Source organism: Arvicanthis niloticus, chromosome 27, assembly GCF_011762505.2.
Source record: "Arvicanthis niloticus isolate mArvNil1 chromosome 27, mArvNil1.pat.X, whole genome shotgun sequence".
Classification (NCBI taxonomy): domain Eukaryota; kingdom Metazoa; phylum Chordata; class Mammalia; order Rodentia; family Muridae; genus Arvicanthis; species Arvicanthis niloticus.
Window position 1 is genome coordinate 615,837 of NC_133435.1, and position 16,080 is coordinate 631,916.

The window sequence follows — 16,080 nt, forward strand, 5'->3', positions numbered from 1 at the left end:
AACAAATATCGCTTCATGGGCTCTTAAAAATTATGAATAAATTTATTGCCTGTAAACCTTTCACCTTTACCAGAAATGTAAAGGGAAGGTATAAAACATCTTTTATATAAGCATTTACTGAAATGGCAGCTGGAGTAGGCAAGTTAGGCTGTATAAATCTTAAATTTGAACTTTATTTTGGATTAATTTAATAACCAATCTTTTTTAGTCCCATGAGAATATCGGATAAAAGTCAACCTTATTCTCTAATAATTGTTACATATATTAGAGGAATCTAAAGCATCTCATTTTTAACAGCTTTGAATATAAAGGAATTAGAACAATTTGAACAGTATTTTATCAGCAGGTACAGTTATACTCATGGAGGGAAGTAGGCATAATTTTAATTTCTCCAGTATAATCATAACTTTTAGCTCACAGACTGTTGTAAAGTCTTTGGGTCTTAGATTTATCCCTCTTCTCACAAGAAACAATGAAATCCCGGTAAGCATATTTCTAGGATCTGGTCTGAAGACTCAGAACAAAAGGAATTTTTAGCACCTGGGCTGCTGCAGCTCAGTCTGCATTGTCTTACTTCAAATGTAAATGCGCTTAACCTCCCTCAGGCCTGTTCTCTGAGGCTTGGCTAGGCTGAAATGTGTGATTTTGATTTTAACTTTAAACCTTAAATTTAAACTGTAAACTTTAAAAGACACGTGTTGTATCTTTTCTCTATAAACATAGGCAAATCAAAAATTTTCAAACTCTCGGTTGAACTACCAACTGTAGCCAATGGAATATTGGCAGTTTAACTATGTTTTTAAGCCTCTGTTGTAATATTAGAGTGTAACCATAATTTTGAGAAACAAAACCAATCTTTAACGATGTAAGCAATCTATTTTTTCTAAAATCAACACCAAGTAGATTACCTTTATGCTGTAAAGTTTTGCTGCCACAAAACAAAGTGTAAAATTTAATGGAAAACTCGTAGCATTATATAACTCAGGCTGCTGGAGGGTGCACCTGAGGACAGGGCAACCAAGTAACACTCAATAGCTGTAAACAAAGGCAGCACTGTAGAATTTGAATGTACTGGCATGGGAACAGGCCAAGATCTAACTATGGCCCATAGTGGTATACTTATCTCCAAATCGAACATCAGTATCAGGAGAATCAGAGCCGTAATCTTGCAATCTAGCTTCATTCTTCACAATCTGCACCAGCCGAGTAGAGACCCAAATTGAATTGTTTTCACCTGTGGAATAAGCACAAATAGCTCCCCTTCCCGGGCCACAACAGGCTCTCAGCCAATCTTGTAGCCTCTTGTTCCTACGAGGGACAATGGCTGCCAATTATCTAGTCTGCCATTTTCATCAGAGAAAGTCACTGCTAGCTTAAAATGAAAAATAAAGAATGAATCATTAATTTCCTCATTTAAAATGGAAAAGATGAGATTATACAAGTTTACAGTTGGGTTCACCTTCAGCTGAGGCTGAGAAGATTTATTTCTTGGGTGAGATCATGAGATCCAGAGGTTTCAGTGTTCTTAGCTTTAGTAGCTTCCTTGCACACATCTACTTCTCAGTTTTACCAGTCAATGCCCTTACTTCAATGATCAACACCCTTCAAGTCCTAGACTTGACATTTTGGTATAATTCAACCAACATTATGATGATGGCTTTGGTTTGACTTTCTACTATGTGTGCTCTGTGGCAGTTGGAAATGTGATTCTCTCCCAGAGCAACATTAGAGAAATTTATATAACTAATATACATTTGGACTTCATCAATTTTCTCACTCAGTTAATTGTTATTCTCTCCTATATGCTGAGATGCTAAAGTTTGGTTAATTTTATCATGAAACACATTCTTTTGCTTTGTCAACTTACATAACATGCTAAGAACAACCAACTAACACTCATAATTTTCTTATTTTTCTACAAATTGTTAGGTGTTGTATATGAAGAATCACTAAATACCCTTTCTTTCACAATTGGTGAAACAGGATAATCTAATGAATTTCTCTCCTTATGCTTGTAAGGTAGTTCACACCATTGGCTTTCTCCTAGAAACTCCACATTTCTAGGAGAGGCTTCAGTAATACTGAGACTTTTGGCAAGTTTTGACAAATTGGAAAGTCTAACCCTAGACATTAAAAAGATTCATCTTTATACATCTGTTACTCTCTAACCAACTATGGTACTAAAATCTGAATTATTCATGGCCCTCTAGAGGAATAGAAGTTAACAAATGAATTCTCTCTCTCTGTCTCTCTCTCTCTCTCTCTCTCTCTCTCTCTCTCTCTCTCTCTCTCTCTGTGTGTGTGTGTTTATGGAGAAATGTATCTCTAGGATTTAGCTAACTTTGGATGAGAATTTGCTATTACAAAGCTGGAAAACCACATTAATGTTCCAATTCCTCAATTATACCAATCATGTAACATAATAATTCCATCATGGCTATACCAATCATGTAACATAATAATTTCATCGTGGCATACATATGTTATTTGCTAACCAAACTGTATATATGAGATATTTAGTGGTCTTTAGCTGTGTTAAATGTTATATAATTCATTTGTAATTTTCTAAGCATACAGGCTCTTTTATTGCAGTATTTCTGTTCTTATCCATTGTAAGACAGGCTGAAACTGGTGTTGGGAAAAGGGACTGAAACTTTAATGCTTTTAGGATACATGCACAAATTTTTAACAGTTCATTTTTATAAACATTACATACAAATAACCAATCTTCCAATGGTGTTTTTGGCTTTGAGAAAAAGTAAGAGGATGTATAAATTTTTCTAGGAAATAATACCCATTTTTATGAATGTGGACTGCATCACATCTAGAAGTTTTGCAAAGATTGAAGCTTCTGACTATATACTCCAAATTTATGTTGTCACTTTTAAGTATGTAAAAATATTCATTAAATAATAGATATTTATGACAAAAGCAAATACTTGTAGTTTTTTATAGCAATAGTTTCAAACACCCTGAGATATAATCACACTGAATTGTCAGAATGCCTAATCCAGTCATGTCATGTTGTATGCCTGAAAATAGTAAGATATGAAGCCCAACATCCTGGCTTCACATTTTTTACCAGCCTGGCACATAGGAGAGTGTCATGTTTTAGAACACTATCTTCAAATAAGTTAGGCACTGTTCCTTTATATTTACAATATAATTTCAGTAAAATTATATTTTCAGGTATTGTAGTCAATACTAATTTTGAAATGACAAAAATATTTGTATCAGCAACACAACAAGAATGGTCAATTGGGCACTATAAATGTAAGCACAGCCAGTATCAGTAATTTATCATGATTACTGTATTTAATAAAGATGATGATAAGATTTCCATTAGCATAAAAACTAGAAAAAGAGATAAACTCAAAATGATGGAACAGTGAATGGTATGGTTTCTGTATGAATAGGATAATTTTTTCAAGGGCTACTATAGTTCAGTGTTTACCTTGTATATTGGTAGTCTATTATAATAGGTATACAACTAGGCAGGAAGAAAGACTGACAATTTCACTACAATAGTTTGCATAGTTCATTGAAAAGCTACACAGCAAGAGGAAATTCCAAAGTCACTGTCATCTTGGCTTATTAACATCATGCTACCAAGTCATCACTATTTTACTAACTAGCTTTAGGAAGCAATTAATGACTGATATTTCATATTTTCTGTATTAGATTTAAATATCAGATGCTTTTTAGAGCCTCATAATTACTCTGAACTGTATAATATCATGATTCAGTAAAATATCCTTTAAAAGGGTTAGAAAAGATTAGACTTATGACAACTTGACAATGTTTCAGAATATTGTTTTGTATGCAGCATGAAAGAAAACAGGTTGAATTTGTTTAAACAATGATCCAAAGAATTTTTATAAAAGAATCTACAGCAAACAGTGGTGCTTTGCAGGCCTGCTGATGCTTGGCATCTAGTATAGGACTGTAGTTGAAAATTCAGTCTCTTCTCTTTCTCAATCGTGTTATGAGATTTTTTTTATTTAGCTATATTTTCATCTTTGTGAAAAAAAAAAACATTTCATCAATGGAAAAGTCAGTAGTAGTACAATCAACATAAATCCCCAACTATGAATTCTTGTATATCCATTTAACAACCTTCTGGGTGAGAAGTCTGATCTGCAGGCTACCTTCTCAAGACACAACAAAATTGTTGTTTGCTTTGTGCATATAGTTTTGTTCATAACTTATGTTAACTAGAGAAACACCTGGACTTCTATAGTTGGAGAAAATGTCAAAATGATTCCTAGATAATTTTCAGGTATTAATTTGGCTCCAGACAGAAATGTTAACTGATTTAAGGCAGGTGTGTTAGAAACTGTAGCTGAGATATATTGGTCAGTACCAGAATACCTTTCTGCATCCCGTTTATGCAGTTCCTTGTTTGTCTTAAACTATGAAATTTTATAGTCTTATTATCACAAGATATAGAGTTACTCAGCACATTTTCCCTCATGACATCTTATTTATTGCTGTTGCTATGATCCCTTCTATATGCCAGCGTGTGTCAAATAACCTCTGAGAAAGGAGAACGTGGGTTCTATTAGACGAGCAGGCAGTTCCTTTGTGTTAAGTACATTCAACAAGAAGGATGCAGATTCCTTTACTTTTCTACATACATATGATTTCCTGAAGTGTATAGAGCACGCCAACTTTCCTCTGAAATTTGATTTTATTTTACTAGAGAAATTCTCATTCTTCCTAATACTGCTGCATGTATTTATTATACTTAAGGGTTAATACAGTTGAGGTAATGTCAGTCAAACACATGTACACAGACACAAACACACACACATGCAGAGAGAGAGAGAGAGAGAGAGAGAGAGAGAGAGAGAGAGAGAGAGAGAGAGAGAGAGAAGAGATAAAATTGGAGCAAGGATGTACAGATTAGAAATGAGGTTACCATGAGAGTCAAATCATATGAGTTTCTTTTTTCCACTCTGTTTATAAAATTTGCAAAAGTTTATACTTTGCAAAGCAATTACGACCCTGCCCATAGGAAATATGTCTAGCAATTCCCATGAGAACACAGGTCACCTCATCTAATTTAATAGGGTTCCTTGTTCTAAAAGAAAGTGAGATACTGTAACAATTTTCAAATGTGTGAAACTAACATTGTAATACATAATTATCACTGCAAACTACTTTCATGTTCTCTGGGAGTAAATACTATTTCTCTCTAAGGAGACGTCTATTTAAAAACATAATTATTTAGATCTATTATATGGTGAGTCACTGTCACTGGAAGATTATCTTCTGTTCTGTTTTCATAGATTTTCTGTTTGTTTTCCTCATTTAGCTATTTTTGGTGTGTTTATATTGTATAATGATATGCTGTTACCCTCAAGAGAATAGTCCATTAGGATGAGACAGAGACTCAAACAATTATATTCAAATAAATGTAGAGGGAATTACTATAACATAGTATTCATTTACAGAAAGATTAGCTGAGTTCTGTTGAGAGGCAATGTTTTTTAACTATTGCAAAAGAACACCTAGAGGCTTTCCACCTGTCACAGGTGATCTAATAATTATAAGTTAGTACATCTACCAGTAAAATTAAGAAAAAACTGTGCTGCTGTTACCAAGTAATTTGAACCAATTTTATTATTAAGCTTGCAATACAGTTCAGTGGGCAAAACATTTTTCATACAAGCATGAGGACCTGAGTCTGAACTCTAAATATCAATATGTTTTAAAAGTCAAAATTTCTGATGTGTGCTTGTAGTCACAGACATAGTAAGGTAGAAATAGGTGGATTTCTGGAGCATTCTGGTCACACAGTGTTCATTAAAGCTGTCTTAACCAAAAGGGTATAAAGTGATGACTGGGTGACAGTATCAAAGTTATTTCTCTCACCTACTCCTAAATGCACATGCATGTGCCTATAAACTCACAATACATATATGTACTTGAATATCACACACATTTAAACACACAAATAAAATCATTTAAATTATCAAAATTAATGTTAAATTTGTATTCAGAAGCATTTGCAAAGATGGTCAAATAAGTTATCAGGTAACCTAAAGACTGAAATAACATTGTCAAAAAATTACTGGGGTGTTTGTTATATCATTTCCCTTACATACATGAGACATAAGATGAACTACCACACATGTATTTTGAGTGTTTTATTTTCAAAAAATTTGAGGCATGACAAAGATGTAGGCACTTAAGTTATAGGTTACATGTGCTAAGCTCACTTTTTAACTTCAGTTTTGTTTGAGAACACAAGCTAATCTTCATAAACATTTATTATTTTCTTCTTGATACAGTCTTATCCATACAAGAAATATGTGAAAATTTTCTTTTTCTCATTCCCTTCCTTCCTTCCTTCCTTTCTTTCTTTCTTTCTTTCTTTCTTTCTTTCTTTCTTTCTTTCTTTCTTTCTCTTTCATTCTTTCTTTGTTTATTTCTGTTTGTCTATCTTACTTCTTTCTTATTGAAAATAGAAGCATTCATAAACACATTCTGTAGTAGATTTAATAGATTTCAATAATCCTCAGTTTCCTCTCCTTAAAGTCTGTCAATATCTCCCCCCAACTCCCTTCTTCATGAGATTCACTCTCCATTTCCTCTCCAGAAAAACCTGGCATTCTAGTCATGACAGTACAAAGAAAAGTACAAAACGGCCACTTAATAGGAGAAATAAGTGTCTCATGTGTAGACACAGAGTTAGAAATACACCTGTTTCCATTGTTAGGCATTTGACAAAAAAACATAAAATGATGATGACACTAAAATTTTGAGTTATCTCTCACTAATGTCTCATACAATGAATAAAACATGATATCTAGGTACATTTCAGTTTAGAGTCTAATCCGATTCTCTTGTGTTCAGCTCTGTGTATTTTTTCAAGTGATCCTAAACTACAAACTATAGTAGCTGGTTCTACTAAAGCCCTTTTGAGCTGGAGTTTCAATTTCAACAAATGTTTATTTAACTATCTCAAAAAAGGAATACTCTTATAGGTAAATATGTAGGCAAAGAGGTTCAAGGAATATTTGTGCATATCATGCCAGCTTTTGCATGATCACATGGTTAGGATTATGTGGATTATATATTTCTTGTGAAGTTAAATTTTAAAATGCCATATTCTTTTAAAATGTAAAACCAGGCATGTGATACATAGTTATTAATCTCATCAATCAGAAAGCTATGGCAGGGGAATTTGCATTTCAGTCTGATACATACTTGATAGCAAGTGCCTGCTTTCACTTTTAAAGGTTCTGAGATTTGTTCCAAGAAGTGAGATACCTTTAATGCCTTTTTGCATGCACTGTGCTTAATTTATATATACTTATATAATTATCAGATTACACCAGCAGTTTGAAATTTTCTTTTAAAAGTTCAAGTTTTGAGCTTTATTCATAAAATAATTCATTCAATATCATCTATCCATACTTAAAGTGATATTTTTCATCAAAATATTTTATAAACCTTTCAAATACTCTAGGCTATTAGTAATGGTTTTATACTCTTTTTAATCTCTTTATACTTATATCTCAAATAAAGAAACTCTATGTACAATCATGCATAAAATATTAATATAATATTGGCTAAAATTAAGAAATTAAAATATAATAAATATTTAAAAATTAATTTGTAAAATAGAAGTTATCAAATTACTTAATGAACACATAAGAAAACAACTTTTATGAAATTACCTGAGGTAATATTGTATGGGAATATTTTCTTTTAAAAAATTCTTGTCTTATACAACACATCCTGATGCAGTTTTCCCTCCATCTACAATCTCTACCCTAAACATCCCACTACAACTCCCCTACATCAACACTGCTACCACCACTCTTCCACAGATCCACTCTTCCTTCAGTTTAGTAAAGAGCAGGCCTTACAGGGATATTGTGGGAACATGGCATAATAAGACATAATAAAACTACATACAAATCCTCCTTCCAGAGTAGCCAAGGCAATGCAGCAAGAGGAAAGGGATCCTAAGTTTACATGAAAGAGCCAGAGACACTCTCCATTACCACTGAGTAATCCCACAAAAAGTACAAGGTAGTGACAATAACATATATGCCAAGGACCTAGTCAAAACCCATAGGTTCTGTGATTATTGTTTCAGGCTCTGTGAGCCCCTATTAGCCCTGCTTAGCTGATTATGTGAGATATGCTGGCCTGGTGTTCTTGATCCCTCTTGCTTCTACAGTTATTCCTTCCACTTTTCCTTGGTATTCCCTGTGCTCTGAAGTGAAGTAACAGATGGAGAAAACAAATTTGTGCTCTCTTTTTCTCCATAATGCTTGGCTATGAATCTTGGCTCCCATCAGCAGCTGGTGGAAGCTTCCCTGATTATAAGTAATATTATTTCTTAAATGTAACTTTCTGAAGTGTAAAGATAACCTCACACCCAAATTACAAAATTGAATTCATGTCTAAATACTGTTATATAGAAATAGAATCAACTATCAGTTCAAAGAAAGTGCCTATATAGAAACTCTATTCACAAATTTTTGTTTTACAGGGGTTTAATATCTTGAATACACATAAAAGTCATAGTATTCTTAAACATAAAGAACTAAACATGTGTAGGGGAGTTGGAAGAATGGAGGAATTCACCCAGAACAACCAAGCACCACTACAGAGAACATGTGTGATGGAGAGTTGGAAAAGATGTAAGAGCAAAGTAGTACAAGCACTGTGAAGAGAAATGAAACTGTATATATGAAGGGGATGACAGCTGAGAAAGAGGATTGAAGTCTATGTAGAAACATGTTTCTTTCTACTGAGTTTGGCAGGGTGATGTTCAGATGCTTAGATCTTACATAGATTCAGAATCAGCCTCAGAACATGGAAACCAGCCAATGAATCACCCTTGCTCCAGGCAATGGTAAGGCCTGAGATGAAGAATGATTTACTTCCTTGATTGGACATGCTAGAAGGAACATTATGGCCCAAGATTTGGCTGATGGTCATTTGTGGGTCAGTGTTTCTGACGTGGATGGGGACCTGGCTGCTGTCCAATGCAAATGTTGCAACCTAATGCCATGTGGATATCCACGGTCTATGCTTTCACCTGAAATAATGTTGATGTTTATTGGTTGTGCTGCTGGAGGCAATTTGATGTGGGTGGACTTTGCTGCTATCTGAGGCCATTGGGATGCCCAGATCTATGATGCCATAAGAAACCATGCTAAGGCCTGTGTTGATATCTGTAGTTCACGACACCACAATAATACAATCTAGAATCTGTGTTGATATATCCATAGTCAATGTTGCATCCTGGAACCATGCTGATATTAGTAGGTTGTGCTTTTCTAGGATCCATGTTGATATGAGTGGCCTGTGCTTCAAACTGTTGCCATGTTTGTGTCCTGGTTCTTGCTGTCACTGAGGTCTTTGTCTGGGTCCAAGTCCTTACTGCAGCTGGGAGATCTGTGTTGATATTCTTGTTCCACGTGACAAATGAAGGCTAGCACATGTTTATCACTTTTGCTGCAACCTAATATTGTGTTGATATGTGTGGTCCTTACTGACACCAGTGGCCATATTAATACAATTGTTTGTGTTTGTCATTTGGGGCCATGGAGATGGCAAGGTCTGTTCTGTTACCTAAGGCCATGACTAGATCAAAAGTTCTGCTGTATTTTTACTTGTACTGGAGTTTGTGTTGGTTTTCATGGCTGTTGTTACTACAAAACCATGGAGAACTTTGTGGGCTATCTGGCCACTGGGGTACATATTGATCTGAGTGATGTCCACACTTGAGGCAATATTGGTATCTGTGATCCAGGCTATCTGTAAGGGCCCTGTCTTGGTCTATGGTTCTAATGCATCTAGGGCATGTGCTTATGGTCTGTGCTGTTGAGAAACCATATGGAAGGCCATAACCCATGTTTTTACTAACTGTAAAGAGTTAAGAAGCTATTTTGACAGTGATAGCAATGACATCTGACACAATAGGAAAGCAAGACAAGAAGACTGTGATAAGAAGGCTAGGGTATAGCTCTCCACAACTGATGGCTTCTGACAGAGGTGTGTGTGGGAAAGGACTCAATTCTAATTCTAGTTAATGAGAGTATGACAATGCTCTAGTGAATGTAAAGATAATGGAAATTAGAATTGTTTTCTCTTTCTTCATTTTTAGGGAAAGGTCAGAAGAGGTGGGAGGGAATACATAGAAGGACTAGAAAGTGAGTGTGGTTGGAAAGTATAATGTGAAATTCCCAAACAATCAATAAAAATATTATGCTGAAAAAGTAAGATCAATCAATCAGTAAAATGTGATACTACTTTCCCAAGGAAATTTTGAAATAGGATTAACACTTTAAAAATTAATCATAGGAAGGACAACAATATCAACCAACTGGACCTTCCAAAGCTCCCAGGGACTAAACCACCAACCAAAGAGTATGCATGGGGGAACCAATGGCTCCAGCTGGATATGTAGCAGAATATTGCCTTATCCTGCATCCCTGGGGGGGGGGGCTCTTGGTCCTGTAGAGAATCTATGACCCAGAGTAGGGAAATGCTAGGGCACTGAGTCAGAAGTGGAAAAATGGGTGGGGGAACAACCTCATAGAGGCAAAAGGAGGGGGGAGGGGACGGGGTTTGTTCAGGAAAAACTGGGAAGGGGAATAACATTTGAAATGTAAATTAATAAAATCACCAATAAAATAAAATAATATAAATCATTGATATATTCTAAACATCTACCTATCCATCATTTGTCTTCCTATTATCTATCTAGTTGTGAAGACAATATGTGAATTGATGATAGATATATAAAAAGGTTCTCAGTGTGTGTATAAGTAATTTATCTTAGCACTGAAGATACTTGATGAAAACACTGAAAGAATACAAATTTTAGGTTTTTTTTAATTGCAGTTTCACAAAGTTCAGTCTATAACTGCCTGATGATATATGCTTAGGGAAAACATTGTTGCAGGATTATGTGACTCAGGGGAATAATTTCACACCTGGCTACATCTGTCAAATAAGGGTGATGCAATAAATAGAAAAAATAAGATGCACAGCTTGGTCTTCATGTGAAATCCTTAAAAATTGGAATAAAGACTGTCTCTGACTCTGACCTGCCAATGGATCCCCTTCCCATAGCCTTGTATAAGCTCACTAGAGAGGATATACATAGTTCTTCTGGAATTTGATGTCCTAGGATAGGCAGGAACCTAAGAAGGCTTCCCATTTTCTGAGGAGAAGAAAGTGGATAATGGAGGAAGGGCTTGTGAGGGTGGCACTGGGAGAAAAAGAGGGGATGCAATAGGGGTATAAAGTGAATAAATAAATAAATAAATAAATAAATAAATAAATAAAGACTGCACTTATGTGGTCTCTAGAGTCAGAGTCAGAGAGCAAGCTACTTGAAATGCTACTTTCTTAGGACAGTAGGGCATTGTGGGGATTATGACTGTGAAGATAAATGGACTAATGAGGAGCTTTGTTATTTATTGCCCATGAGATAAGAAGATGTGTAATTTGGTGTGTGGTATAAGTTTAAAGCAGAGTACTTATACTCTCACTACCAGAAAACATTGGACCTTTTAAGACATGAGTTCCTGAGGATATATACTCAATTTCCAACATTCAGGTAAGCTTTAAAATTTAAGGCAATGACAGAGGGACAGACAAGAGATAGAGAATCTTCTTCCCATCACCACATCATTCCTTACCATCCAGGGCAGAAGGGACAGCTGGTTGTAGGGTATTGAGAGTAGAAGAACTGGTTAAATCTCTCCCTGACTGCCACCCTGTGGTAAGCATGCCCTGCACCTTGCCTGGACTTCAAGTTAAAGATAGCCCTGGTTTCAGAGGTTTTATGTGAGCTAGACCAGAGTACATAAATCAGGACACTGACTCGGCCCAAGCCAACATATACACCAGTGGTGAAATACTGGAGTGCTTGAAGTGACCAGATTTACCGATTCAAAACTTGAGTATCTCTGTGACACAGAGCAACAAGAAGATACCTAGAGAAGTCAGAGTGAGGTTCAAGTATTGGTAGTGAAGCAGAACCCAGCAGTCTCATACCAGACCAATACATCATCACAATGAATATTAACAAACAAAGAGGTTTGGGAAAGCACTGTGATACACTATAGCTTCCATGATAAGATGTTTTTCTCAGTGGTTGTGGTGAGGAAACTGCAAGGTAAGAAAGATGATGAGAGGGGAGGGAGACATGAATGCTTTTTAATTAGTGCATAATTGAAAATTTACAAAGAACAAATAAAAATTAAAGCAAATAGCTTATGAAAATTTTATCCTAAAAAAAAAAAAACAGGAATATGAAAGCAAACAAGGAAAAGTGAACTATGAAAAAAAGATTCTAGTGAATAGTCTCTTCTCCATCAAATAATCACATGAATTTAACCAAATATTAACCAAGGTTTTATTTAAAGGTTTCAAATTCTGGACAATGACAGGTCTGATTCTATTCCATCGAAAAATATGTCCCTTTGCAATAAAGATTTCTCTTCAAAATACTAAAAAAAAATTTCATGATTTTTCACACTGTGGAGGGAAGTTTTTGGAGTGGTTTAGTACTGTGGCAAACTATTATAAATAAGCTGTGTTTAAAATATGATATAGATTTATATCAGTAAAATTATCACAGACAATGAATGCTATTCTAGTGCCATTCTAAGAGTTACCTAAGTGATTCTGACAAAGGTGCTCATGAATTTAATTTTCTTTTTACTTTCTCCCTTTCAAAGTTTATGCCAAAAACATGGAACTGAAAAACCAAACAGCAGTTTCAGAATTCCATCTGCTTGGACTGACAGACAATCACAAACTGCTGCCCCTTGTCTTTTCCATGTTCCTCTTTATGTATCTGATTATAGTTCTGGGAAACCTGATTATCGTCATGGCCATCACCGCTGGCTCCCAGCTGCACACCCCCATGTACCTCTTTCTCTCTGTTCTTTCCATTAATGACATCTGTTACAGTACAGTCACAATCCCCAAAATGCTGGTGAACATCCATGCCCATGATGACAGCATAGGTTACATAGAATGTCTCTCTCAAATCTGCTTTGTTTCAATTTTTGGAGACATGGAAAATTTTCTCCTGGCAGTAATGGCCTATGATCGATATGTGGCCATTTGCAAACCCCTGAGGTACAGAGTCATCATGAACCCTATTTGCTGTGTCCTGATGGTTCTATTCTCATTTCTCTTTAGTATTACAGATGCCCTAACACATAGTCTAATGGTTTTGAGGCTTTCCTTCTGCACAGACCTAGAAATCCCACACTTTTTCTGTGAGCTGGCTCAAATTATCAAACTTGCCTGTTCTGATACATTTCTCAATAATTTTTTAATATTTGCTGCAGTTTTTGTCTTTGGGGGTGGTCCTGTCTGTGGAATTGTTTTTTCATATATTTACATTGTATCATCAGTCTTAAGAATGCCATCTTCTGAAGGAAAACACAGAGCTTTTTCTACCTGTGCATCACATCTGTCTGTGGTTTCCTTGTTCTATGGGACAGGTTTTGGGGTTTACATCAGTTCTGCTGTAACAGATTCTCTTAGAAACACAGCAATGGCTTCCATGATGTACAGTGTAGTTCCTCCATTGCTCAACCCATTTATCTATAGTCTAAGAAATAGAGAAATGAAGGAATCCTTGAAGAAACTTGTTGGTAGACTCATTTATCTTATGTGATGTTCTATTGATATGTCATTTTAGAGAAAATCAAATTATAAATAATCTTAATGGGTAAAATTTCTCAACATTCCTGTACTCACTCAAATGACTGAATGCGGACTTGGTGTACTTCAACTCATGTTAAGCTTTACTTTCAGATATTTTCTAGATTTATTCCTATCTCTTACATTAGTTCTTATGGTATTTGCTTTATCTACAATTCACAGAGAGGCACTCTAAAATTACAGGTATCATGGTGTTATATTTTCTCTATTGTTTTCATAAAATTAGTTATTGTTGTTAACCTATAAACTGGTTCAAATTAAGTGGAATTATATTGAGCTGAAGTTCTCCAGTTTCCTGTAGTCTTTAAAATGATGGCAATGTGTGATCACCTTGCATACTTCATATGATGAAGTTTTTTTTTTTTTTGAGTTAATATTCATCAGTCTAGTTTGGATTTGAAAGCACATATTTTATCCACACTACACAAAAAGGAACCATAAAATTACAGCTGTCATCATGTCATATTTTCTCTATTGATATCTCAAATGTAGGTACTGTAGATAAAGTGTATACTGAGTAGATACTACTGACACAAAAGTGCGTCTATGTGATAGAGATTTTGGTACTGGATAACTGAAACTTCTGTTTTAGATTCTGATCAACAAAATAATTATTAATGAGAATTATTCTTTATACCATAATCAGAATATTTATTATATTAAGTATTATTGTTTGGATAATCTATTTGTGATAATCTGTGTAAGGATTGTTTTGCATTATTCAAGTATTGATTTCTGTTCCAGCAGAGTACTGACTACTGTGTGGACTTTGGTATTGTGAATTTTTATGTTCTTGTCTCAGTGTTTCATAAACATTCTTCTTCATCAACTTCTGAATTGTTTAATATTCGTCTGTTTGCCTACAGCAGGGTAAGGAGGGAAAGCAGGACATCATAGCAGGGATAAGAACTCAGAAAAAATCAGGTATGGGAGATTTTGCCAGCCAGACATGGTTGAAAGAAAAGGTGTTGAAACTAAAGGAGGGGTAAATGGCCACTTGACAAAATTTAGATTAAAATAAATGAGATGATTCATTTATATGATCTACTTGTGAAATAGCCTAAGCTAAAGCCTGGGGTATAAAAATAATAATTTTTTCTGTCACCTTGTTGGACTGCTGACAGTTCTGAGACAGGCTGGCATTAATTATCATCAATAAAATATACTTCATTTAAAAAATACACTTTAGCTACATTGTACTTGAAACTAAATAATGAAAATGGCATCTTTTATAAAAGACAAATTATGGTTTTAATTCTGAAGCAAAATTGAACATGTTCTTTTCTTTTCAAATGCATAGAAATTAAGGCAGATGGCAGGTAATAGTTAATAGTGATACAAATCTACTCAAAACTGCTGTGAGTTTCAGGAAAATACAGATGTCAAGTTAAATATAATACTAAAAGTCATATTACTTTAGCTCCTTTTTGCAACAATAATGTTTACTTTTGATGCAACAGCTATATTATCTCTCTATACTGTACCAAGTGTTAGACTTAAATACATTTCTAGGTTTTCTGCCATTTAGATGGGGTTATATGATATAGTAAACATGAGTATTAAATTACATAGAACCAGTTAAAAAAAGAGGAAGGCACATCCTCAGTTTTGTGTAACTGGTAGAACTATTTTAACATTATTCCAGGTATTAAGCCAAAAACAAGAAGACAGAAAGAAAATTATAATTTATATTAGTCGTGGAGATAAATTTTAGATTTGGACAGACAGTATTTTATTTCAAGTATTAATTATATTCAACCTGTTATGATTGTTTTAAGTATAATCCAAGTGTACAACCCACACATAATACCCATATAATGAATTTAATAAATGTACTTTTGAAAAGTTCTTTTTTTAAAATTTTATTTCTTTAAAATACATTTCAGATTTTATCCCCACAACCCATTCCCCCACCACCCAGGAACCCCCTATCTCATCCCCCTTCCTGCTTCCACAAAGGTGTGTCCCGACCTACCTCCCAATCCCCCCTCCCCACCCTCGAATTCCTCCCCACTCAGTGTTCAGCCTTCATGGGACCAGGGATCCCCTCTCCCACCCATGCCAGACAAGGTCATTCTCCCCTAAGTATACAGCTAAAGTCATGGGTGCTCCCTTTGTGATCCCAGGCTGGTGGTTTAGACCCTGGGGAGCTCTGGTTGGCTGGCTCTGTTGCTCTCCTCTTGGGGCCACCAACCCTTTCAGCTCCTTCAGTCCTCCAATTTCTTCATTGGGAGCCCTTGATCAGATCAATGGGTAGCTGTGAGCATCCTCCTCTGGATATGTCAGGCTCTGGCAGACCTTCCAGGAGACAGCTGAATCAAGCTCCTGTCAGCATGCACTTCCTGACATCCATATAGG

The 16,080-nt window shown here is 35.3% G+C and overlaps 1 protein-coding gene across 1 annotated transcript; it reads left to right on the forward strand.

Annotated features, from left to right (window-relative positions):
- Positions 1–11,065: 11,065 nt before the first annotated feature.
- LOC143439639 (olfactory receptor 7G2-like) lies at positions 11,066–15,528 on the forward strand. Its single transcript, XM_076925976.1, has 2 exons — positions 11,066–11,596; positions 12,723–15,528. Exon 2 carries the CDS (start codon positions 12,737–12,739, stop codon positions 13,673–13,675), a length of 939 nt encoding a protein of 312 aa, XP_076782091.1. The 5' UTR covers positions 11,066–11,596; positions 12,723–12,736; the 3' UTR covers positions 13,676–15,528.
- The last annotated feature ends 552 nt before the right edge of the window (positions 15,529–16,080 follow it).

Coding starts and splice junctions, on each gene's coding strand:
- LOC143439639 (XM_076925976.1), top strand. CDS start 12,737: ATGGAACTGAAAAACCAAACAGCAGTTTCAGAATTCCATCTGCTTGGA.